This window comes from Amphiura filiformis, chromosome 8 (assembly GCF_039555335.1).
Source record: "Amphiura filiformis chromosome 8, Afil_fr2py, whole genome shotgun sequence".
Classification (NCBI taxonomy): Eukaryota; Metazoa; Echinodermata; class Ophiuroidea; order Amphilepidida; family Amphiuridae; genus Amphiura; species Amphiura filiformis.
Window position 1 is genome coordinate 50,150,483 of NC_092635.1, and position 25,171 is coordinate 50,175,653.

General features: G+C 36.6%; 1 protein-coding gene across 1 annotated transcript; it reads right to left on the reverse strand.

The window, feature by feature from the left end:
- Positions 1-109: 109 nt before the first annotated feature.
- LOC140158387 (protocadherin beta-6-like) lies at positions 110-12,596 on the reverse strand. The gene is made up of 9 exons (XM_072181480.1): positions 12,540-12,596; positions 11,535-11,690; positions 10,757-10,959; positions 9,838-9,961; positions 8,920-8,999; positions 8,076-8,166; positions 5,773-5,889; positions 4,467-4,559; positions 110-163 (listed from the first exon to the last, which is right to left on the reverse strand). The coding sequence occupies exons 1-9, from the start codon at positions 12,594-12,596 to the stop codon at positions 110-112; spliced, it is 975 nt and encodes a 324-aa protein (XP_072037581.1).
- Positions 12,597-25,171: the final 12,575 nt, after the last annotated feature.

Sequence of the window (25,171 nt, forward strand, 5' to 3'; positions counted from 1 at the left end):
AATAATGAGAACATGAGGTAAAAATAATGAAAATTAAGTCTGTCGTCAAAGATATCAATCTTAAAACAACTAAAAATATAATGCAAGTAACTTCTTTTTACCCCGATTTTTAACGGTGCACATCTTCTGTAGGCCTACCTAGCACAAGTGAATTCCATCCTTTCTAATGAAATCACAGAATTTAGTATTTAAAACCACCCACAGAAAACCCCAGACTTTGGTGTTTTAAATCACGGAAAACTTGCCACTTTAGTTTAGGGTTAGGTCTTGGGTTAGGGCTTAGATTAGGATTAGTCTGAAGTTTAGGGTTAGAATTAGAGTAAGGGTCTATAACTGAGTTATTGGTTTTTCAGACTAATGACCCTTCGGACTATTAACCTGTAACCACAATTTGCCTACAAATGTATAATTTTTGTCCAAAATAGTGGAAATTTCAGTGACTTTTTGGCTTAAGTGGGTAAATTTGAAGAAATACATAGTTTTAATGGGCAAACAATCCTCCATGATACTTAGCCACAAACAAAACATAAAAATATTTGTTTGTCACATTGCTTTAACATTTAAAATAAGATTTATAACTAGAGCATGATGCCAACCCACAGTTAACTATTTGAATGTTGCAAAATCTGAATTTTGAAGAATTTTAGAGGGGATTCTGGTTTAGCAAATTTCTGTGGTGTCCCTTTCACCAAACCAAATCAACTTGATTAATTCTCGCGATTCCAAATACAGCGCGCCACCTACGATCACGCCTGGCTGATCTACTTCGCGCAGAGCATCATGGGTAAAAGTCGACATCCACGACGCGTCGACGATGAACCATCGACCAAGGAAACGGAAACGACGATTTTTTTTTCATTTCTGCCTCCTTTTTAAAGTTAATTTTGACAGTCATGGTTTAGGCCTACCTCTGTGAATGTTCAGAGTGTTAGGCCTATTCCCACACAAAATAATGGGCATCAATAATAAAACCCTTATTTTCAAACTTTTCCGAACTTTCCGAGGCGCTTGGGAAAATACTTTAGGCTCTCGTTTACAAGAAAAGAAAACACTTTCAGGTCTTTAAGCTTTGTTGTAAGTAAGTAGGCCTATAATAGACTTGATTTAAAAAAATATGATTGGGGATAGGCCTACTTAGATCCTCATGCATATATCCTTAAAAAACACAATTTTAAAACCTTGTTTGTTTTAAGTAAAGTAGGCCTAATTCTCAATATTTAGAATAACGAAATATTCAATACATATTTTAACAGCATGGACAGCGTAAAGCATTTATTGTTTTAATGTGGTTTTTTTCTGCCTCTTTTTTAAAGTTAATTTCGACAGTCATGGTTTAGGCCTACCTCTGTGAATGTTCAGAGTGTTAGGCATATTCCCACACAAAATAATGGGCATCAATTAAACCCTTATTTTCAAACTTTTCCGAACCCGATCCGAGGCGCTTGGGAAAATACTTTAGGCTCTCGTTTACAAGAAAAGAAAACACTGAAAATATGATTGGGGATAGGCCTACTTAGACCCTCATGAATATATCCTTAAAAAAACCAATTTTTAAACCTTGTTTGATTTAAGTAAAGTAGGCCTAATTCTCAATATTTAGAATAACGAAATATTCAATATTGATAGGCCCTATTTTAACAGCATGGACAGCGTAAAGCATTTTTTTTTTTTTTTTTAAAACGTTTTCGAATTTCAAATGTAGGCCTACTCTATTCCTATTCAACCATTTACGGAATACGGTTAAAACTCGATGTCAAAAATGTTGATGTCTCTGATCGACCATCTAGGCATATAAACCCGATGTCAAAATGTCAATTTTCGAGTTTGGATAGGCCTATAATAGCAAATGCTTTTGATGCAAGACAATTTCAAACAGGAAATTTTATCTAAAACGCAAATTCGTGCCTTTAATTTCTTGTTTGGACAACTGTTCCCATAATTATTACCATGCGTGATACATGATTAAGATAAAAGCTTTTTTGTTTTCATAAATGTTTTGAACGCTTGTCTTATTTTTATATATTTTTTTTTTCCTAACCTAGGCCTATTGATGATTTACATTTATAACCTTTTTACAAACTTGAATAGATATTAATTAATCGTTTTAAAGCATTTTTCGTGTGACGTTTTGAAACGCTCTTTGTAGCATGATGTAGGCCTACTGTATGATCACGAAAGGTCGTAAATTTAGAAGCCATTTCCTTCTATATAGCCCTATAAACAAAACACTTTGGCCCCAATGTATAATATCGGGAGAAAATATATACTTGTACTAAACAAATAAACCTGTTAATTTTTAAAATAAACTCTCGGGTGCAATTCTGTCAACAAAATTACATAGGCTTATGAATCGGGGCTGTGGGCTCACCCCTCAATAAATTTGGTGCGGGCTCGAATAGGCCTACCCTTCTGTATGAATAGGCACGTTTTCATTTTCATTTAGGCCTATAAATGGCCTCCAAACTACATTGTTAAGCATGTTAAGTTATCTTGTTTTTGTCAAAAACATCAACTGCAAATTGTCCCTTATTGTGCAGTATATCCTTCACCGTAAATTGGCGTGGGGATGTCCCGGTTCGCCCCTTCAGTCTCAAATGAAGCAGGCCTAAACAATGCGTTCACCCCTCCAATAAAGTCCATCCCCAGATTTGACCTCTTTACTTTGTAGGTTGAGTCCTTGATCCATGGGCCTGATCCATCATTTAATATGCAAGAAATGTCGACCCTCCGAATTTAAACCTTTCCAATTTGGCCAAAGTCCACAATGCCGTAAAGGTTGGGCTACACTACAGTTCAGTTCTTTTCACAGTGTTGACTTATAATTTCATGAAAAAAAAAAAAAGAAAATGGGAAAGATTTTAATCTTTCCCATTTTCTTTTTCTTTTTAAAAAAACATGTATAGGCCTAGGCCTAGGTGTTTAACATTGTCCAATTGAATATTTAGTCGAACAAGTTTTTGATTTTTCAATGTGGTGCCGACCGATAATATGACTAAAACGAAACTCATTCCAACCAACGTGTGCTATTTGGGAGTAGGCCTAGGCCTACATTAAGAGTAAATTTCCTTGGGTTATGAATTATTAAAGGGGAAAGATGAAATAAAGATGGTATGACATGCAAGAAAGCGGAAGTAAAAATAAAATATGAAAAAGAAACATGAATTAATATTAAAATCGGGCATGACATTGTGACATGATCTGGTTCATGGGGGCCAAAGGAGGCATTTTTGAAAACTGTGTTACTGTAAATATTATACATTACACGTACAATATAGCTATCATTTTAAACTGAAAACACCAAAGGTCTAGCATACTTGGTTCTAAAGTTATGAAGTTTTTTCATGCATATTTTCTTGATATGCCTTAAAATAATGATCTTTTAAAATTCATGTACTCTTTTGCAGTTTGAAACTTTCTTCATCTTTATTATAAGGCTAGAACTCTATGAGGTATTGTTGAACTTATGCATAAAGTCTCAAATTGAAATACTAACAAAAAAATAAATGTTATTTTTATGCGGTAGGCTATGCCTACAATGTGTTTTTATTGTGATCGTAAATTGTTTAATGTTTGATAGTAATATAATTAAAAATACAAATTTAGGCTAAAAATAAAATAAGGACAAATCAAACAATTACAATAATAACAAAACGGCAAACCAATGTGATACATGTTTATAAGTAATGAGACATTAAGAATCTTTTTAAAATTTACTTGAATTTCTTTGCTGTAGGCCTATCCCGCGCGGCGGGCCGCTAAAGCACCTTCATGCAAAAAAAACCCCATTTTTAGAAAATGTAGGCCGATTACAAAAACGCAACACCTAATAGTATGGATGTTCTTAAGTATGCTGGTGTTATATTATTATCGTATTGAACAAACAATAAATTCAGAAAGAATTAAAACAATTTATTCTAATAACCAAATAAAACCATTAAAAAAAAAGGACAGGCCTAGGCCTACTTCGCATGACTAGGCTCGCGCGTATCGGGCTGAAAAGCATCGTAAAGTTTAAAAACAAAAAAGGGCGGTTTTAGAAAATGTATAACAAAAAGGAAACACCTAGTATCAACATCAAGTTTGCGGGTTTTAGAAAAGGACATCTGTGAATATCAAACTGCAATACACAGAAAATCTCAAAAAAATTCAAAAAGTACTATAAAACATCGTGTTTTTAGAGTAATAATCACAAACATGGTCAGCTATGGTTGATGAAAAAGGATGTCGACCCCAGACACGGAAAATGCCAATTTTCACTGCCGTCGTTGGTGGCGCGCTGTATTTGGAATCGCGAGAATTATTTTACATTGCTTTTAAAAATGTTTTGAAAAGTTATTCAAACATTTTATACCCTTACATAACCTAATATTTAAATGTGTTCTGTCAATCTTCCTTGTGAATGTTTTCGAAAAACATATGGGCTATAGGTATAAATTTTTCATGTTTATAAATATTGAAATACTTACAGATATAGGATCAACTGTGACGTCGTAAGATGTTGGCAGAAGGGTGTATGTTATGGCAGCATTGTTTCCACTGTCAATGTCACTGGCAGAAACCTGATGAAAAAAGATATAATTTGAATCTTGAAAAAATTGTAGCTGTAACTTAACATACTGTAATTGCTGAGATGATGTGTTATAAACAATTTACAATAATGTAATGTACTTCTATACTCTATACAGTACCAATGCTGCTACTGTGAAGGACCCACCAGCACTGGTACTATACTGGTACTCCTGTGGTACTCCACAGTACCAGCCAAGTACCTTAGTGATGGTGTACCTGTGCAGTAGGAATCTGGAAGTGAAATATTTTAGACATGCACACAATTACATGTGTCTGCTGTATCCCATAACCTCACTGTGGGCATGTTGTCACCATGGACGAAAGAGATAACAGACCAAGTACAATCATTATTATGTTTTGATGGATCCAAGTTGTGATAATATTGGATCCAAAACATAATAATGATAAAATTGGATGCTTTACGCCCAATATTTATTGGTCTTGCTATGAGTTTTAAAATATTGGACTGTAAGTATTTAAGCAAATAAATCATAAAAAAAGCATGAAGAATTCTATTCAGAGTGTAACATTTTCTGTAATCGCCCTGTCACTAAAGCTCATTCATGTCCACATTCTACCTTGATGTACAAACAGAGGTGTAAGTGAGGTAACGATCCACTCCCTGAAAAACATGCAAGCCAAAGGCGAGCACATCGCCAAATTTCCGGAAGTGCAAGGGGGCTTGTCCGGCTCTTTTAATGACGAATTACCATCATCCAATCCCGGAAATGTAAAAATTCCGGATTTTTTTATTTTTGACCACATTTCCGGAATTCCCGGAAGACTTACATCTCTGTACACAACAAGTTCCATTTTTGCATGGAAGAAAGAGATAATTTGGGAGGCAAAATGTTGACTTGCTCTTTACATCCTGTGGTTATTTTGGTGATAGAATAGACATAAAAGGCCCTGTGGCATCTTTTACGGATAATATACCTTCAGCTGGAAAACATACAAAATAAAGCTGTTTGGCTAGCTGCACCTTGCCCATTATTTTAAGATTTGTCTATAACTGACACTGCAACCCTTCATTTCTTAAATGCACTTGTAATATGAGTGATTATTTTATTTTATCTTAAGATTATCAGAAAAATTTGATACTGATTATAACTTTGATGTCCAAACCAGAAAGTATTATGCAATAAACATTTGCATGGGGAAACTGCAGAAACCTTTTGTCATCAAAAAGATCAAATTGCTTACCGTTATTGCAGCATTGTTTTGATCTTCATTTACAGACAAATCATAATCATCTAGTGTAAAAACAGGAGCATTGTCATTGACATCCAAGATGGTGATATCCACTCTGCACACACCAGTCTGTAGTATGAAAGGAAAAAAAAGAACGTTAGCGCACTTTTAAAACTCAAATGGCATCTGGCATCGCCAGAGTTTACCAAACCTGCAATAGGTTATTCAAGTTAAAATCCACACACCCTTATGAAAGAGATCACATTAATCTTTCACACTGGGGGTGTATACTTCAAATGGTAACCCCATTTGAAATTCACACTTCCTGTGTGGAAGATTAAGGTCCTGTCTTCCATAGGGGGTGTATGGATTTCAACTAGAATTGCCTAATTTTGTGGGTGAAACTAATACACAGCATATTAATGTGTTTTTTAAAACTTTTTTTACTTTGTAACAGGCACTTTATAAATCTCATTGTTTGTATCAATGTTTATACAATTTGTAAACAGTATATTCTATTACCCTAAGACCGAGAAACTGAAGAAGCACAAAGACGCAAAAATTGCAATCTCGTTGGCAATCAAACAAGACAACCATTTATTGACTTTTGTTTTCAGACCAACACCAAGTCCCTATGATCTCAGCCGTAAAAAGCCATGTATATGAAGGTCAGGAAAATTGAGATGTCAGTGACCAGCGACTGACTCCTGTTTATAGCAGTGGCCGCTACCGCAATAATTTTTTCCATAAAACCCCACATGATCATAATTGCGCGAGGGTGTGCCCCCACCCTGGCATAAATTCTCGGTGTTGGACCTAGAAAAATCATGGCTAACCAACACGTGATCCACACTTGCCCTAGGGCGTGCCCCCACCCTAAGACTGAATTCCGAGTGTTTTGACCCTGAACCCTGGGATCCTTAAAGCAAAATATAATGGCTGGAATTTCAACAATCAATAGGGTACTGGTGTATACAAGTCAAATGCTCCCAGGCGTGTGTCCCAAGACTCAACAGGTGGTCACCTGAAGTTACAAAGGATAAAATATGTTATTTACGACATGAGTATTATTATAATTCAAGAAAAGAGAATTCAAATCCCATTCTTTTTTGCTTGTGCGACTTTTTGCCTTTTCTAAAAGAAAACCTGCACAATACGCTGGTGTTATATGACACCTGTACAACAGCTCTGACGATGATGAACAACTGCAATTAATAAATACATAATTTAAATATGCAGAATATATTTGCTGATATGTGATCTTGCTCTTCCCATGCTATACAAGAAAGGGAACAATTGTAGCATCAATCTACTAATTGGAACTATTGCTTAATCAAACAATATATATATGCAGCTTTTGAGGATGTAGGCACTCTCTTATACTCTTGCTAGAACGGAAGATTTTAAATAAATAATTTTGATGATCAACAAAAGCTCTCCTTTTCCTACATTCTATTTTCACGTATATACAATTAACATACTTTTATTATTTATAATTTTCCTTTAACCCTTCTTGCTGCCAGTTGAGTGCTTTGCCTTTTCAGGCACTATCTTGCAGAACTTACTGTACCTAGAATAAATAAATTTAGCTATTGTTAATTGACATAATTTTTATACTATACATGCTTACGATTTATCATGCAATTCTGCCCAATTGCCCCCAATGGGAGCGGTGGGTGGGAAAATTTTTTAGATGTTGTCTTGTATGATTTCAAACCAACAATGATTTGATCACCAGGATCATGTCCCAAACCCGCGACATGCGACGACTCTCATTGGTTCCCGGGTCAATCACCACAACACTGGCATGACAACATGACCTCTGCCCCGGTAAACAAATGGAATCGCCACTTTCACGGCAAGGGCAAATTGAGTCTAACTTGTTGCACATCGTTAAACTTTATTATCTGTAATGCGGGGCAATTTTTAGAAAAGGGAGTGTTAATGAACAAAGGTAAATGTAAATGAACAAATCACTATGCAAGCTTAACAATCCTGCAAAAATACAAATCACTAATGAACCCGAATCTATTTTTATCTTGATGCTATCAAATCACAATTGTTCATGCAGATTATCGGTAGTAATGCAGGACATTACCACTCCAAAAATGCATTTGTAACTTTAAGTGCATTTTTTATGTAAAAATGTGATTTACTTTCTTTGAATGAAAATTCTTCTATGATTTGGCAATGAAGTTGAAGTTGAGGTTTACAATAGGTTTTGTCAACACAATTTTGCAATTGTAACAGCAAATGCCCATTTTAAGCCTACCCGCATGATATGACATATAGGTTAAACTAAAAATATCACTTACATTTGTTCCGTCTGAAACAAGCACTTGTAAGGAGTAAAAGTCAGGTCCAGGAGGCTCTCTATCTAGCTGCCCACTCACAGTGATCAAACCACTGTAATTCAGTGAAATTATAAAAAATAGAAAAGATACCTGAGATTTTCTGAAGAGTTCAGAAGCAAAAAGCAATATGCTATATGCTGTGCTGATGTTCGGAATTATAGGAGAATATAGTGCTGAAACCAAAAATTAAAACAAATGTGCAAAAAGTGTCTTCAAATCGAGCAAACAGGCCCGGCAAGCAGGCTACTCGTCTCACAGCGGTGTGGAGAGGTTACAACATTTTCATGGTAAGCTTCACACTAAAGTGTGGGTAGGCCAAAGCTTTAGTCGTCCAACCGTGTGTGCTGCATGCTTGTGTGTTCAATCAACAAAACAAAGCAAGGATAGCTGGCCTAGCCTTGATCAGGCCTAGCCTACTGTAGCTAGGCCTGTGTCTCTTGGCCTATTTCCTTGCAGGTTTAGCACGGTCTATGGTGGTCTCTGGGACATAGTAGACCCATGGTCTCAAGATCACCTGGGAGAAACAGTTCTCACCATCTCCCTCATGAGCAATCTATATTGGTATAACAAGGCATAAAAAAGTTTGTATTTTTCCTTTTCCAACTGACCCAAAAATCTGAAAAAATAGGTCACATGGTTGTTTTTTCACATTTGATTTTTCATAAAAGGAGCAAGTTGGAGGCATGTTTTTTACACAAACTTCTTTTTTTTAGAGCTATAGTGCAGATGGAAAATAGTAATTTTTGTTATTTTTGTCCCATATTCGCTTCAAAACTAAGTAGGCGGTAATTCAATACATACTTACGTGTTTGAATCAATTTCAAAGTCTGTCGGAAGGTTAGTGAGTGAATAAGAAAGTACATCATTTTGATCTAAGTCACTGGCCTGCAAACAAAACAGTTTTAGATGCAATTAAGTAACAACATATCCCAGTGGGCAATCAATATTGCTGCTTTTGGAATTTGTATAAAATTCCTGGCAAGCTTGATTGTAATTCCTCTGGTGTACTTCAAAAGTTGAAGCTCCCAAGTCAAGAAAATGATATTTGAGAAGGACCCTGTTTGTCCAGTGAGTCAATGCTCTGGGAAACTTGTTCCTCATTTTGTTTGATTTGATTTGATTTGATTTGATATGATTTATTGATAATCCAGGCAAACATACATACAATAGCAGGAAAAGCCAAAGAAAATAAATACAAATACAAAATAGTCAACGGAGTCCCTTGCGGTTTCTTCATGCAAAGCCTTTGGGCCAGTCCAGTTAAAATCCATACACTCCATATGGAAGACAGGACCTTATCTTCACACAGGAGTATGAATTTCAAGTGGGGTTAGCTGAATGGGTGACTCCATTTGAAATCTACACCCTCTGTGTGGAACATTAAGGTCTTGTACTATGGATTTCAAGTAGAAAAGCCCATTCACAACAAATATTAATTATAACGTTAAAAGGTGAGCTGTTGTAAACTGCTTATCCACAAAAATAGCCTGTTTAATTAAAATTTCAAAGTTTTAGGGGCCTGAGCTTTCGATCCTAGCAGGATCTTTATCAAAGGCAGAGTAGTCTAGTAAAATATTAATTATGAATGAATACTGCTTTTGAAAGAGAATTGGGTTTACCAGAAATGAGGCTAATATTAAATTTTTGTGAATCAATGTAAGTTTTATGCATTTGATTAAAAAAAATCACATTATTGAATTATAAACCTGTAATATTGATTTACCTGAACAGCTAGAACAGGACGTCCTATTGGTGCATCCTCAAATATATCAACTGTATCATCATCGCACACTGGTGAATTGTCATTGATGTCCCTGACACTGACAACAACTGACGCAGATGCAGACCTACAAAATAATAAGAACAATTTATTATTTGTTCAACTTATAAATGGCAAGACTCATAACTACAGACTACAACAGACTATTCATCAAGAGGCAAAGTCCCCATGCTTTGTATGCTGCGAATTATTGCATACACATGAGGGGTGATCATTCGATCGTGCATGTCTAACAATCACGCCAACATTGCGTGTCTTTATGTAAAAGCAATAGAGTGTTGTGTGTCTTCGTTTATGCAAAAGTCAGTAAAAATATGCAGTATGTACGTAGTAGTTTCATCTGTTGCACTTCATGGAATGATTAGCCCTCATTACCAAGTGATGCTGAGATAACTGTTCGTGGATAGTTTGTAGTAGTCTGTGCTCGTAGCATTGTGGATTGATATACATAGAATATAATGCATTCAATACAAGGATTTAGGGTTTCTCTACCAGAAGTCAATTTGTGCCGAAATTCCTTCCCACAATGCAATAAGCGTTTTGCATAACAATAGATACAGTTCGGAGGGTAATCAATAATCTTTGTTAGGAACAAAAAAAAATTGTTTGTTTGTCCACGTCCGACCGACCGTGTACCCTGGTCCCGACCGTTATGGGAAGGAATTTCGGCACAGACTTCCGGTAGAGAAACCCTAAATCCGCATATTGGGTGCAGCATCTTATTAGGCGTGGCATCCTTTGAGTGCAGAAATTTACCATGCTCCTCAAGGCGCAGAAATTTAGCATTTTACTCAAGGCGGACGTCAGACGCAAAATTCTGAGTTTATCTCTTCCAGGAACTATAGTTACACCCTTCACTCACCTTATTACATCCAGCTTTGTGTCGTCAGCTTCGACATACAAGGTGTACTTTGAAATCAACTCAGCATCCAACAAGCCAGCTGTCTTTACAGATATCTCACCAGTTATTTCATCAATACTAAATATATCCATACCATTGTCATTAGCAGTCGTCAAGCGATATACAATATATGTAGAATCGCCGTCTTTATCTACCGCACCGACCTAATCAAAGAAAATGATAATGCAAAGTATCAGTTACCATCTACTTGGCTATTCCAGTTAAAATTCATACACCCCCTATGAAAGACATGATCTTAATCTCCCACACAGGGAATGTGACTTTGAAATGGGGGTTACATGAATGGGTGATTCGAATTGATTTCCATTTTTCAAAGCATCGTTGATTGAAGCTCTTTAATCACATTAACAGTCAAGTACAATTTAAAATAAAATAGGGGAATGTCAAGAAACATGAATTTGCATCCTTATGACCAAAAATACATCTTATTTAGCCAATGTCAACATGCAGTCAGTCACAAGAAATATTTTCATAACATTGAACTATTACACCTCAGCTATTTTGCACTTAACAATATGGCATGTTTTGGCATACACACATTTTGACCAATGGGTAATATAAACATCAATCTCTTACACAAGACATACCACATGCTTTTTCTAGTGTCTTTTACAAGACCTTCAACAGTGTGTAAAATTGATGGATAATCAAACCAACTTATTACCTTAACACACACATTAAAACTTATCTCATTATATATCAAAAATATTAAACTTACGGTAGCTACACTTGTAGATACAGGGGCTGATTCATCAACTTCTCCATTGTAGATGTCATTGGTAAATTGAGGAGATAGATTTTCAACTTGGATATTGACTGTCACATTTAACCCGTAACTACAATCTGCCAAGGACAACGGATCTCTTACTGTCACCTGCAAGTGGGGGTAAAGTAAAGAGTGCACTGTAATGTTGTAGTTACAAAGAGTAAAAAATAACTTCTTGTTTTAGGGTTGGACTAATGAGGTAGAACCTTTTAGTTTTTCTCATCCTGACGAGTCTAGACATTTAGGTAATGTTATGACTTAATAGCTTCAATTTTCATGCATTTGGTTATATTGCTAACCCCATGGGTACTACCGGCCACATTATCTTTGCCAAATTGAAACAAGAAATGTTATTTAATGTTAGACATGCATTGTCTTGTTGAATCAGTGATTTGCTAGACCAGAATACCTTTAACTGTTCATCAAAATTCAGATTTTTGAATAAAGTTATTACATACACTATGCTTTTAAACGAGATCTGTTTTTTTTTTTGCATGATGGTCCGTGCAAATGGCATACACGAAAATAATGCTAATTCTGATTGCACACATTATAAGGATGTCAACTAAGAAAACATCTGGTTAACATATGAAAGCTAGAAGTCAACACTGTGGACAGCCTTCTAACTATAATGAATTAGAATAAGTGTCAAATGTGAATAGGCTAAATTTTTGAACAAGCTAGATTTCTAATGTGAACAGGCTAGATTTTTAAACAGGCTAGATTTCAATTTTACAAACTTAATAACATTATCATCAGCAGTAAACCATGAGATGCAAAAAGCCACAACTCATGTTTCTTATGTTTGAGTATCATATGCTCTGAAACTTTCACTTTCAAATATCTTTGGTTTTTTATGTTGCTGCAGCAACAGTCCTCTACAAAATGCACACCAGCTTGTGCCCACTAGATCTGATGGGCACTGCAACCAAAGCCATTTGTAGTCAGAAGAGCTACCCGCACCAGCTTATCCATGCCTTGCCATGCTCTCACAGTACCAGCTACTAGAACCATGTCTACTGGCAGGACCTTCATCCACACTGCAGTTCACGTTTGGAATAGCCTACCAGATGGAGTAGTCGGAGACGTAACTGACAACGGCGCACCATCCTTCAAGAGCAGAGTGCATAAGCATCTCATTTCATGTGTCTGATGCTTAAGTTACTGTATCCTTTCACACTTGTTGTTCCTATTAAAGCTGCTGTGAACTACTGATTAGCCCAATGTGGTTGTCTTTTATAGTTACTTGGTGCCTATATAATTTCTTGACTTGTGTCACTCCTCATGGGCTATTGTTCACTCTAGCATTTTATTTAAAAAATATATATACTTACTCACATTACTAACTGCAACAAATACACCAAATGATTTTTTGATAGACTGTGAAAGAAATGACTTACCCATAGTTGGTAGAAGGTGTCGTCAATCACATTGGTTGGGTCCAAAAGTTGGATATACCAGTAATTTGTCTTCATGTCTGTATCCACCATTTGCTCTAAAACAAAGCTGTTGCTAGGGTTACCATCAAGTATTAGCACATCTCCAATAAATGTCTGCAAGGAAATGAGATTTAAAACCCAGTTTGATATTGTTGCCTGCATTGTTCTATTCCATTTAAAATTGACACAGCTGTAGATATCAGGTTTGTGTCATCAGGGTTTCATTAAAATGAGGGGTGCTAGTGAACTTCTAGCCATTTTTTCCTGGTGTTTTACGCATCCCTTCAATTTATTGTTTTCAACATTAGGGTTTGTCTGGCTTTTGCTGAATGTCATAATATGAATCTAATATTTGCTTGTAATTTTTCTAAAGTAGCATGTCAATTTAAAGCTAGCATTATACAGCAGGTGTTGGTGACCTTAAGTCATAAACATTTACCAGCTTTTGCATCAAATCTCTTTAAATTTTAATATTTTCAGTATTACTTACAGAGTCAGGATCCTCAGCAACCAACACCAATCGATTAGAAGTCCCTACTTCAAACACATACATATCCTCTAGAGAGATCTCACCAGCATAAGTCGACACTAGGAAATCTGGACACTCATCATTAGCATCAGTTATTAAGATAGTCACAGTTGTACTAGCTGATCTGTATATGAGAGAGACATGTATTAATTTATGTGCAATTCTGTGCATTATGAGAAAAAAAATCTATTGGCTTGTAACCCCAATGTCCCCTTGACGTGATGTACCCAAAGGTTAACAGTTTCATCGATGCTAAGTTTCAAGAAAGATGACTTCTATATGACCTTGAAATTACCTTGCAAAATACTTGCTTTCAATTTCATGAAAATCCATTATTCTTTATTTATGTTCTCAGATGACCTTGAAATGACATGGAAAAGATTTGACTTCCATCACCAGGATTCATATCATCCAACCATTGTAAGCTAATTGACCTCAGATGCCCCCTGATAACCTTCAAATTGTCAAACATTGATATATATACTCTCACCAAGTTTCATCACAATAGAATAAAATGGTACACAAAAGACAAAATCTTGTGAAATTCAACCAACTGTACTAATTTGACCTTGAAATGACCTTCAAATTATGTGATATATACTAAAGTCAATTACTTACACCAAGTTTCATCATTTTAGAACAAATGTGCGGGATCAAATAATTATGCTTAATTTCCCTCTAGCAATCATACTTTTTGATTACTTTATTTCATCTTTAGGAGATGGTAATTATGTTAGCCAATAATATTTGATGTGATATTCTGTTATAAAGGACATCGGTTCATTTCGATTATAGAAACGTGTTGCTATCATGTACATACTTTAAAGGATCCACTCCTCTGTCTTGTGCCTCTACAATCAGGGTATACTCTTTCACAGTCTCATAATCTGTGCCATCATCCTGTACAGTTATCTGTCCTGAGCGAGTCTATCACAAATCGCCATTTCCTTGTGTCAGTGTGTAGTATATGTCACCTGGTTGAGGATTGGGATTTTGACTAGTAGCTGCAACCTGTAACATGAAAAAAAAGTTTATTTTGTTGTACAATTTTGAATTTAAGTAGTGAACTTTTATGTAAATGTCAGGGTTCAAATTTGGCACTTAGCCATTGGCAAGTTGAAACTCAACCAATGGTTCTGAAAGCTGTAAATGTGAGTGCTGTAGTAGACTATAGTGTTGCATGACTATCAATCATTCTATAAACGTACCATGGTCTGGGGGGTGGAGAAAGCTCCTCCATACCTAATTTTACCACCTTAAACAACCCCAAATAAAAAAAATAACCCCTACCCTTCTCCAGTGTAAAATAACAAATTGGCATGGTAAACACAAAATTATACCTTTATTTTGGCCAAATATAGTGCAACATTGAAAATTGTCAATTTCAGCTGAATTTTGGGCTAAAATAGTGTACAATTGAAAAAAATTACACTTCACACATAATTATTTTAGTAACACAGGACCACATTAATGCCCACTAGGAATTCTTCTTTTGTCTTTGCCCCCTAAAACAACTGACCCTAATATGTCACTAAACATGTAAAATAGTTGGACCCTTCCCAGGATATTTACAAAGATCACGCTGAAGTGATCATGATGCATGAATTTGTGCACTTTAGGTATGAAAGCTGCCTTGAATTTTTACTCCCATTTTGACCTGCAAATAGTTGTTATAGTCACCGAAGTCACATTTGGCACCAACTGGACAAAAATAGCTCAAGTTGTGCATCCACAATGATCTACTACTGCAATCAATAATTCAATTTACCTGTACAACAAAAGTTCCTTGTGGTGTTCCTTCTATTATAGATGCTGTATACTCTGATTGGTCAAAGACTGGGGCAAGACTATCATGTGCAGTGACCTCCACATCAATATTCCTGCTACAACCAACAAGACTGGCATCCTCAATTGTTATCTATTTAACAAACAAAACAAACAACAGTGGAATGTAATTTGCTGGTAGTCAAGTATCCAAAGATAAATCAACAACACTTTCTGCAATATAATGAAAATTTAACCAACTTTACAGAAGGATGGTCTGATTCCACCTCATGCTGTTTTTACTTTGGTTGAAGGCCCTAAGAGAAGGCGTAATCTGCAATAGAGGCCGTCAGCCTTTTCCGCGGGATCCACCATCTTGTGGGTACTGCCGTTCTGCATGTCATGCGTTAGACATTACGTCCCTGATTACGCGGAAGTTGCAGCATGTGACGCACCTCTTCAGTCAAGCTTCAACGCGGTGATCGTAGCAACAAGGCACTCCATACCCACAAGATGGCGGCGTTGACGTCACAATGACTACCTCTATAGCTGCCCTACAAACATTTGACAATTTCTGCACTCTCTATTGTATACATTAAAAAGACAATAACATCTGGCAGCTATTGCAGACAAGACTTTTTGCTGGGGTGTGAGAGGCCTCAGACAAAAAGGGGAATATTACTAAAAAAAAAAGCTGAAAAACAGCGTAAAATCAGGGTAAAAACGCCACATACGGGCTGAAAATAAAAGTAAATTTTGGCAATAAAAAAAGCTAAAATCAGCTTAAAAGATGAACTCTCACACCCCTGTTCTTGGCCTAAAGCCTTGATATTCTCTAATGTGCTAGAAACCATATTTGCCTTAAAACCTTTTACTTCAGCTTTACTACTTACCGTAAGTTGATACACTTGGCCACCAGTAAGTTGGTCTGGGTCAACGAGTCTTATGGACAAGTACAACAAATTCACTTCTACAGTCTTGTCCAATGCAAATATGCCACTGATGAGGGATTCTTGCCCTATAAATATCTGTAATTTGTAATGTATGGGTGAGAAAGAAAACACAAAAGTTAAATAGTAAATATGCAATATGACCGACAATATCTCGATTTATGGATGGTAATTTAACCAATCAAAGGAACACATATGTGACACGATCAAAGGAAATGAGTCGGGTGTCGCTAATATTGATTTTGAGATATTGGCAAAGAAAGTGTTGAAATCCTTTTGTTTTTATTGTTTTCAGCGACTGATCAATTGATGTAACTTCGCAAAGAGAAGTTGTATCAAGACAAGGTTTTCAGTTTCTGAAAGCTCTGAATGTCCTCTTTAGAAAAATATGTAAAACTCATTTTTGACCAGGATCATCGGTCGACATGTGACTCATTCCCCATGATAACAAAGTATACTCATTAGTATTGTTATGAGTTTGGCAGAATGCTGTATGGTGATTCATCTCTTTGTTAAATTCATGTTAAGCATTAATTCTCTTGAATTTGTGGGAAGGGGATCAGTCGGTAGAGAGCCAGAGTGCACAGTATCGATTATTTAACAGCGATTCCATGTGATAAGTGAGAGACAGAGGGCAGCATTCAGGGTAAGTTAACAGTGCAATGCTGCACCATCTGATCCTTGTCCTCTTCAAGAGAATAAGCCAAATCGGCATTGGAAGTTTGCAATGCATTGTGGGACAGTTTTTGCAGTTTTGGGACACTTTGCCCTATGACCTATCAGGAAAATTCAGAAAGATTGGATTTTGTGCGAAAGCTGGCCGTAAACAATGGCGCAAGCATGGTAGTCGTGGAGGAAAAGAAAGAAGGATTCGCACTCTTGTAACACCTAATAGGAACAATGGTACTTCATGTAACACATCGTGTGGCGTGAATCATGATAATCTAAAACATGTCACATTTACCTCTAAGAGAAACTTAGATATACATTGTTGGAATGCTCAGTCTATAGGTAACAAGACTACCACTGTTTATGATTATATCCTTGACAAGGACATTGATATTTTGGTCGTCACAGAAAGCTGGCTTAGGAAGGAAGACCCCGTCATTATTGGCGAATGCACTCCATCAGGGTACTCATTTCTTAATGTCAATAGACCTGGTGATAGTCATGGAGGTATCGCTATAATTAGTAAATCCAATTTGAAGTTGTCTATTTCTCCAATTGGTATTGATACTGTGACTCATTTTGAACATGCTTGCGTTACTGATCAAGCAAAGACATTTCGTCTGATCGTTATCTACCGTCCTCCGCCTTCCAGGGAGAATGGTTTCACAATTCCTCAATTCCTTGAAGAGTTCGACGACTTTCTCAGTTTTATTTCAACGCTCCCGGCAAACCCCTTCTACTTGGTGATCTGAATGTGCACGTAAATAAGCCGTGGAAATCTGGCGTGTCTCAATATCTCACATCTCTTGCTGAGCATGACTTACAACAGTTTGTTACTTCTGCAACACACAAGTCTGGCAATATCTTAGACCATGTTATTTGTCGGCCAGAAGATGATCTATTGTCTAGCTGCGTTGTGTTGCCATTCAGATATGGTTCAGACCATCACATGGTTCAGTGCACAGTCAACAAGTTAAAACCCCCTCCGGAAAGAAGGATTATTACAACAAGATCTTTCAAGAATCTGGACAAGGCGACGTTTGCTTCGGATCTTTGTCAAGCTACGCAGTGTGTTCTTGCTACTAATGACCCTACTTTGCAGGCAGAATTATACAACAAGAGTGTTCGCGAGGTATTAGATAAACATTGCCCAGAGAAGACGCGATCACAAAAACAGATACGAAACCCTAAATGGTATTCTGAGGATGTTAGGGTTTGGCGCCGGGGCGTAGAAAGCTCGAGCATAAATGGAGAAAGACTCGTTCGGTTGAAGATCGCGAGAACTATCTTGCACAAAATGAAAATGTGAATCAGTTAGTTTTGAAAAGCAAGACTGAATATTTCAATGAAACTTTGGCTAATGCCAATGCCAAATCCATATACAGTACTCTAAACTCACTTCTTAATACTTCTGTTCAGAAACTACCTGCGTGTAGTACACATACTGCTCTTAGTGAGCAATTTTCAGATTATTTCTGTGACAAGGTCTCTAATATTAGGTCTGAACTTGATAAGCAAACTTCCATCATTAATGTGAAAGATAACTGTACTGCTAATGTTAGTGCCAATGTTTGTGATGACACACAAGTTCATGTTCCAACGCTTGATATGTTTACTGATGTTAGTGAGGAGGAGGTCAAAAGGGTTATCTCAAAACTTCCAAACAAAACATCTCCTCTGGACCCGATCCCCACGTGGTTGTTAAAACAGTGTATTGATATTTTGTTACCGATTATTATGTCTATTATCAACAATTCATTCAGAGTTGGGTCTTTTCCATCTGTTCTCCGTGAGGCTGTTATCTTCCGTTGCTCAAGAAACCCACTCTCAACCCGGACTTACTTAAAAACTACCGCCCTGTATCAAACCTTCCCACCCTTGGTAAGATATTGGAGTATCCAGCTGTGTCAAGGTTTAATAAACATCTTCATGAAAACAATCTCACTGAAACCTTTCAGAGTGCTTACAAATCATCTCATAGCACGGAGACAGCCCTCCTTAGAGTAAAAGATGACATGCTTAATGAGTTGGATAAAGGTAATGCAATCATGTTGGTTCTTTTAGACCTCTCCTCTGCATTCGATACTATTGACCATAATATCCTTGTCCAGCGAATGCAGAGGGAGTTTGGTATTACAGGGTTTGCTCAAGATTGGCTTGAAAGCTACCTTAAAGATCGTTGTAGCAAAGTATGTGTCCTTGGTGAGTATTCTAATAAATGTCCAATGCAATATGGTGTTCCACAGGGGTCGGTTGCAGGTCCACCGATTTTCACGGCATATGCTCAGCCAGTTTCTGAAATCATCAGGCTCCATCAGGTTGCGTTTCATATCTACGCTGATGATACTCAGCTTTATGTTAGTTTTAATCCCAAGTCACAGGAGGATATGGCGGCTGCACTGACTTAGGCTCACTAAATGCATCGCTGAGTTACGATCGTGGATGCTTGAAAACAAGTTAAAGCTGAACGGCTCGAAAACCGAGCTTTTCTTGATTTCCTCTCCAAGATGTGCAGCTGCTATATCCCACCTTGACTTGAAAATCGGTGGATCTGTAATCACACCCTCTGCCTCAATTAAAAACTTGGGTGTTATTTTTGATCGTAGTCTTACCATGGATGAGCAAGTCAGTGCCCTGTGTCATAGTATTAACTTCCACCTGCGTAATCTTACAAGAATACGCCGTTATATTGACCAAAGCACTTGTGCACATGCAGTTAGATCTTTGATCCTTTCTCGGCTGGATTATTGCAACTCTCTGTTAGGTGGCCTTTCAAACCGTGGCATGCAACATCTCCAAAAGCTTCAAAATCGCGCGGCGCGTCTCATTTTCCGAGTTAACAAGCGCACTAGTGCTGCGCCTCTGTTGCGAGAGTTGCATTGGTTGCCTGTCCAGCAGAGAATCGATTTCAAGATCTTGGTGCATGTGTACAATTGTCTTCACGGTTCATCGCCAAAATATTTGCAGGACTTCTTCACAAGTACAGTTGTAACCGTGGTGGGCTTAGGTCCATGCAAGATGTCACCCGTCTTGCAATCCCCAAAACTAAAAGATCTTATGGGGATAAATCTTTTTCTGTTCAAGGACCTAGGTTATGGAACAATTTGCCTTCCAATTCTTGTGAGGCTCCTAATGTGCAATCCTTTAAGAAACTTTTAAAAACCCATCTGTTTCCAAAATATTAGGTCTTTTTATGTATTTTCTTAGACCTGTTTGCAGGTATTCACTCCCGATGTGTACAAGTTTTACTTTTTAAACATTGCTGTTTGATAATAATATGTATTTTATAATGATATATGTCCCTATTTGGGTTCAAGTGTATTTTTAATTATTTTAATTGTGGTTCAGATTGCTGCGCATATCTGTTTTATTCAAATTTTTGATGTAATTAGGAGTATATTTTACCACGTTGTGATATATTGTTGTTCTATGCCATACTATGTATTTTTGATGTATTTTTATTTTCTTTGTACAGCGCATTGGTCTATGGGAAATGCGCTTTATAAGTTCTTTGAAATAATAATAATAAATATAATTTAAAATGTTTTACTAGAATAAAAACAAACCCCCAAAACATGGTTATCTTATAAATTAATTATATGAATATTTTAAATGATAACATTATTACAATAACAAATTAATTAATAATAATTGCAGCAATTTTAACGATATGTCAGAGGTCAAAGTGTCCCAAAATTGCTCTCAAAAACCGGAAGTTACAATGCCGATTCATGCCTAAAATGATTTAACAAAGAGACAAATCGCTATTTAGCGATCTGCCAAATGCATCAGGCTGAATTTTGCAATTGTTTGTTATTTTAATTTGTACATGCATGTTTGTTTATGCACGGCCCCAAGGAAGAACAACTTTTGTTGAATTGGGCTTTCCGTGTTGAAATAAAGTCTAATATATACTCACAGAATCTGCATCAGATGCTTGGAGCACTAGAGGTTCAAATGTGTTACTATCCACCACATAGAGATCATGATTGGAAATCTCCCCATAGCTTGGGCTGCTACTGATGAACTCAGGACATGCCTCATTGACATCCGCTATACTCACAAAAACATTAGCTGTGGCGGATCTAAAGATAAAGAAATAACAACGGTAAAATCATCACCAAGGAATATTAAGTGAATTTTGATTAGTGAAGTCTTTATTAGAATTTGAAGGAGGTCAAAAGGTGATGATCGTTTGTTTTAGAGTAATGGCAAACTCCATAAATGAAGTTTATGTCCAATTTGAGAAGTCAAACTTCATTTTAAAGTAAAATTTCAACTGGAGGTTGATGCACATACACACTACAATTTAAAACAGTAGAAAAAATCTATTTCAGTAAATATAATGCCAATCTTGCTTGAAATGGGGGGGACAATCGGCCCTGAATTGTCAAAACTCAAATTGAAGTTTCTGACAATACCCGATAGGATCTAACCGTCTATTCTTCTGCGCTCCAGCAATTACTGTATATTCAAATTCAAGTTTCTGACATTACCTGATAGGATCTTGCCATCTATTCTGGCACCAATCCAATTTGGCTTGAAATGTGGCGGGGGGACAATTGGCCTGAATTGTCAAAAAGTGGTTGAAAAGAACAAAAAATTGATCATTTTGCCACAAAGTTGGGGTCATGCCCCCCGCACCCCCTGCACCCCCACCCCCTGGCTTCAACAATTACTGTATATTCAAATTCAAGTTTTTGACAATACCTGATAGGATCTAGCCGTCTATCCTGGGCTTCAACAATGACTGTATATTCACTTGTTGTCTCTCTATCTGTTCCCGCATTTTTAACTGTGATGTCACCGGTATTTGGATTTATTTGGAAATAATTCAATCCATTGCTTGTAGCAGACTTCAGTGAATACACAATGCCATCACTTGTATCATCATAATTCAATGCAGACACCTGAAACATAAATAGGAATAAACAGTGTATATTATGCCCAAGGGGATCACTCATGTATAAAAGTTGTAAGCATCCACATGAATTGACTTTCAAAAATGACCTTAAGCTAGGATGTCGAAAAATTTGTCAAACTAACCCTAACCAAGGATTTTATTCAAATAAAAACACCCTAAGCGAGGAACTGGTTTAAAATTTGCCCCCAAACAAGGATAGACATTGCGTGTGTCGGTAGAGTGTCATTCAGTGAGAGTGATGATATCAGTAAGCTTAAAATTGGCGCTGTTGAAGTCGGCTCCAATCATTTTTTAAAATCTGGTTAGTAAAATTGCTCAGAAACCACTCTTTTGTGGCGAACAACTTGATAAATATGTCAACACTAATGTCTGTTAATTGGATAATTTAAAAACACTACCCTAAGCGAGGATCGTCCTTAAAAAAGCACCCCTTCTTTTTAAAATGAGTGTTTTGAGACCCTAATTGCGGATCCGCGAGGATCCTTGTTTTGCTTTTCAAAACCACCCTAAATCCGTGATTTCTTTCACGCGGATTGTTACGGGACAACTTTCATATATGAGTGGCCCCCAGGTATATTATGCAACTTGTGTTGATTATATAACCTGTTATCTGATAATATGGATACTGCGTATGTGAAACGATTATGTGGCTCATTGTAAAAATTTGTGACACAGAATTTAAGCCATGCTGTGAGATATACTCAAGCCAAGGCCTTAAATTTTCACAATTGCATGGGCAGGGACATCATACTTTGGAAGTGGGATTAATTTTAAAAACCTTAACCAAAACTTTAACATTTATCCACACACACCCCTACATGAACTGCTCCATGGGGAATGCACACATACTAATCCCCATACAGACACAATTTGGACTTGTTAGTGCCCCATGAATGTTCAGGAAACATGAATACTAAATCACAATTACCTGTGTTACTAGTGTATTAACAGGTGAGCCTTCTGCAATCGAGGCAACGTATTCTGCCGGCATGAAAACTGGTGACAGATCTACCACTTCTATAGTAACATCAACCGTGCTGATGTCACTGCAGTATGTGTTGCTAGGGTCTTGGAGAGTTACCTGTGAAATTTAAGGGGATCTCTTTAAATTAGCTAGTCTATTTGAGATCCACTTCTGCACATGTGTTGGTAAGTTGTATTTTTTTATCCTTTTATATTGTGCAGAATGGTAATAAATAAGTAAATATATCAAAGACATATTCCTATTGTTATTCAAGGAATTATAAAAATTGTACATATTTGAAAAAAATCATAGATCAACATTACATTGTTAGTGAACTGTGGGCTATTCCAGTTGAAATCCATACACCCTCTATGGAAGACATTACCTTAATCTCCCACACAGGGAGTGTAGATTTCAAATGGAGTCACCTATTCAAACCCACAACCTTATGCTCATGAGTTGAACACTCTAACCATTAGGTACACCCATTAGGTGACAAAAAAAACTTGTTCCTACGGGCAGTCAGACATTTGAAATTGGGTCGGTTGGGCGGACCTGGTTTTTAATGCAAAATGATCGATAATGTCCACAAAATTTGTAATATTTAGCAATTTGGGAAAATACACACAAAAATTGTTCCTAATATTTTTTAAATTTGAGTCCGCAATCACTTGTACAGGAAAAATTTGTTTCCCAAATTTTGGAAAACCTGGGTCCGTTGGGCTTGTAAAACAGGGTTTCCTTTTTTGTCGCCTTAGATAATCATTTACCAAATGTACATTTACTATTATTCCTACTATTATATTACACTCTTATTTATAATAACACTTACTACTTAATTCAGTATATGATATACAAAATATAAACAACTTGATAGTACAAAGAATATATCAAGACCATTTTCCCTATTTGATTAGACACAGTTTTATATGCCTTTAAAGTTCATTTCTTACTATGCAATTATACAAAAGCCACTGTTTTCTATACATCTTGAGTATCTGAGTATCTTGCACATGACATAGTAAATGTATATAAGCAGAAACCATGAGTAATGTCAACAACAAAACATACCAATAAGAAAAATAATAATAAAGACAACACACACAAACAAACAAAAGCAGGCAGATGCATATTTTGCTTCATGGGCCAAGTGAAAACAATGATATAAATTAAAAACAATGGAAAGTACAAAACCTGAAAGAAATAATGCAACATAAGTTTAACATGTAATCATACAAAACAGGATATTTTGACTTCAAAATTGCATCAATTCAATATTTATACTGTTAACTTTACAAACTATTTCATTGAAAAAAATGGTTGTTTAGGGCAGGTATTTTTTGAAAGCTAGAGAAAATCAAAAATACAATATTGTATAGACTCATGCTATGGGCAATTGGCCACAGTGCTATTCCAGTTGACCTCCATACACCCCCTATGGAGGATATGACTTTAATCTTCCAACACAGGGAGTGTGAATTTCAAATGTAGTCACCATTCAGGTTAACCCTGTTTGAAATCCACACTCCCTGTGTTGGAGATTAAGGTTATTCCATAGGGGGTGTATGGATTTCAACTGGAATAGCCCATAGCAGATGTCACACATGGCACTGCAATATTTTAAACAAAATTCCACAATCGTATTTTGAACAAACATAACTTGATGCCCTATCTGTAAAAACGGAATTTCATCCTGAATACAAACAAGCATGCACAATAAACAAATTTAAGCTTTCATCAACGGCAATCAGAAATAGTATTTATTCTTGAATACAAATCCTCTTAGTCTATGTACTATTCTCTCTACCTGTATATTATATGTACTATCAGGAAGCAGAGATGTGAAATCCGTAACTCTGATGTAATAGCTCATCTCTCCTGCTGTCATGATTTCTACTAGTTCAAATCCAGCACCAGAGTCATCTGTGGTCACTGATGCATTGCCAATAAACATACCCTGTAAACAAGTAAGAAAGTCAGACATTTTGTTACATGTTTTATTAAACAACATCAAGCTATAGTGTGTCTCCTCTCAACTTGAGAGTAACGCCATGTTTGATTTTGCAGTGGCAGATTCAAATCAGTGTGTTTATGTGGTTGCGTCACCATTATACAGACAAATCACCCATCTACGCTTGTGTGTATACCTGTGGGATTAGGTGAGCATGCAATTCAAAACTGCCACTACGAAATCTAACATGGCATTACTCTCAACTTGAGATGAGACAGACTATGTATATCAATTTTTATGCCTCCATCTTGCAGTGAGAGATCATACTTCACATGCTGTAATGGATGTTTGGACCTATTAGCATCTTTATGACTAATCCAAAAATGTGAAAATCATAAT

Coding starts and splice junctions, on each gene's coding strand:
- LOC140158387 (XM_072181480.1), bottom strand. CDS start 12,596: ATGGTTCTAGTAGCTGGTACTGTGAGAGCATGGCAAGGCATGGATAAG. Junction 8,167..8,919: donor TTTGAAATTGATTCAAACAC/GTAAGTATGTAT, acceptor ACTGAATTACAG/TGGTTTGATCACTGTGAGTG. Junction 164..4,466: donor TCACAGTTGATCCTATATCT/GTAAGTATTTCA, acceptor TGATTTCATTAG/AAAGGATGGAATTCACTTGT.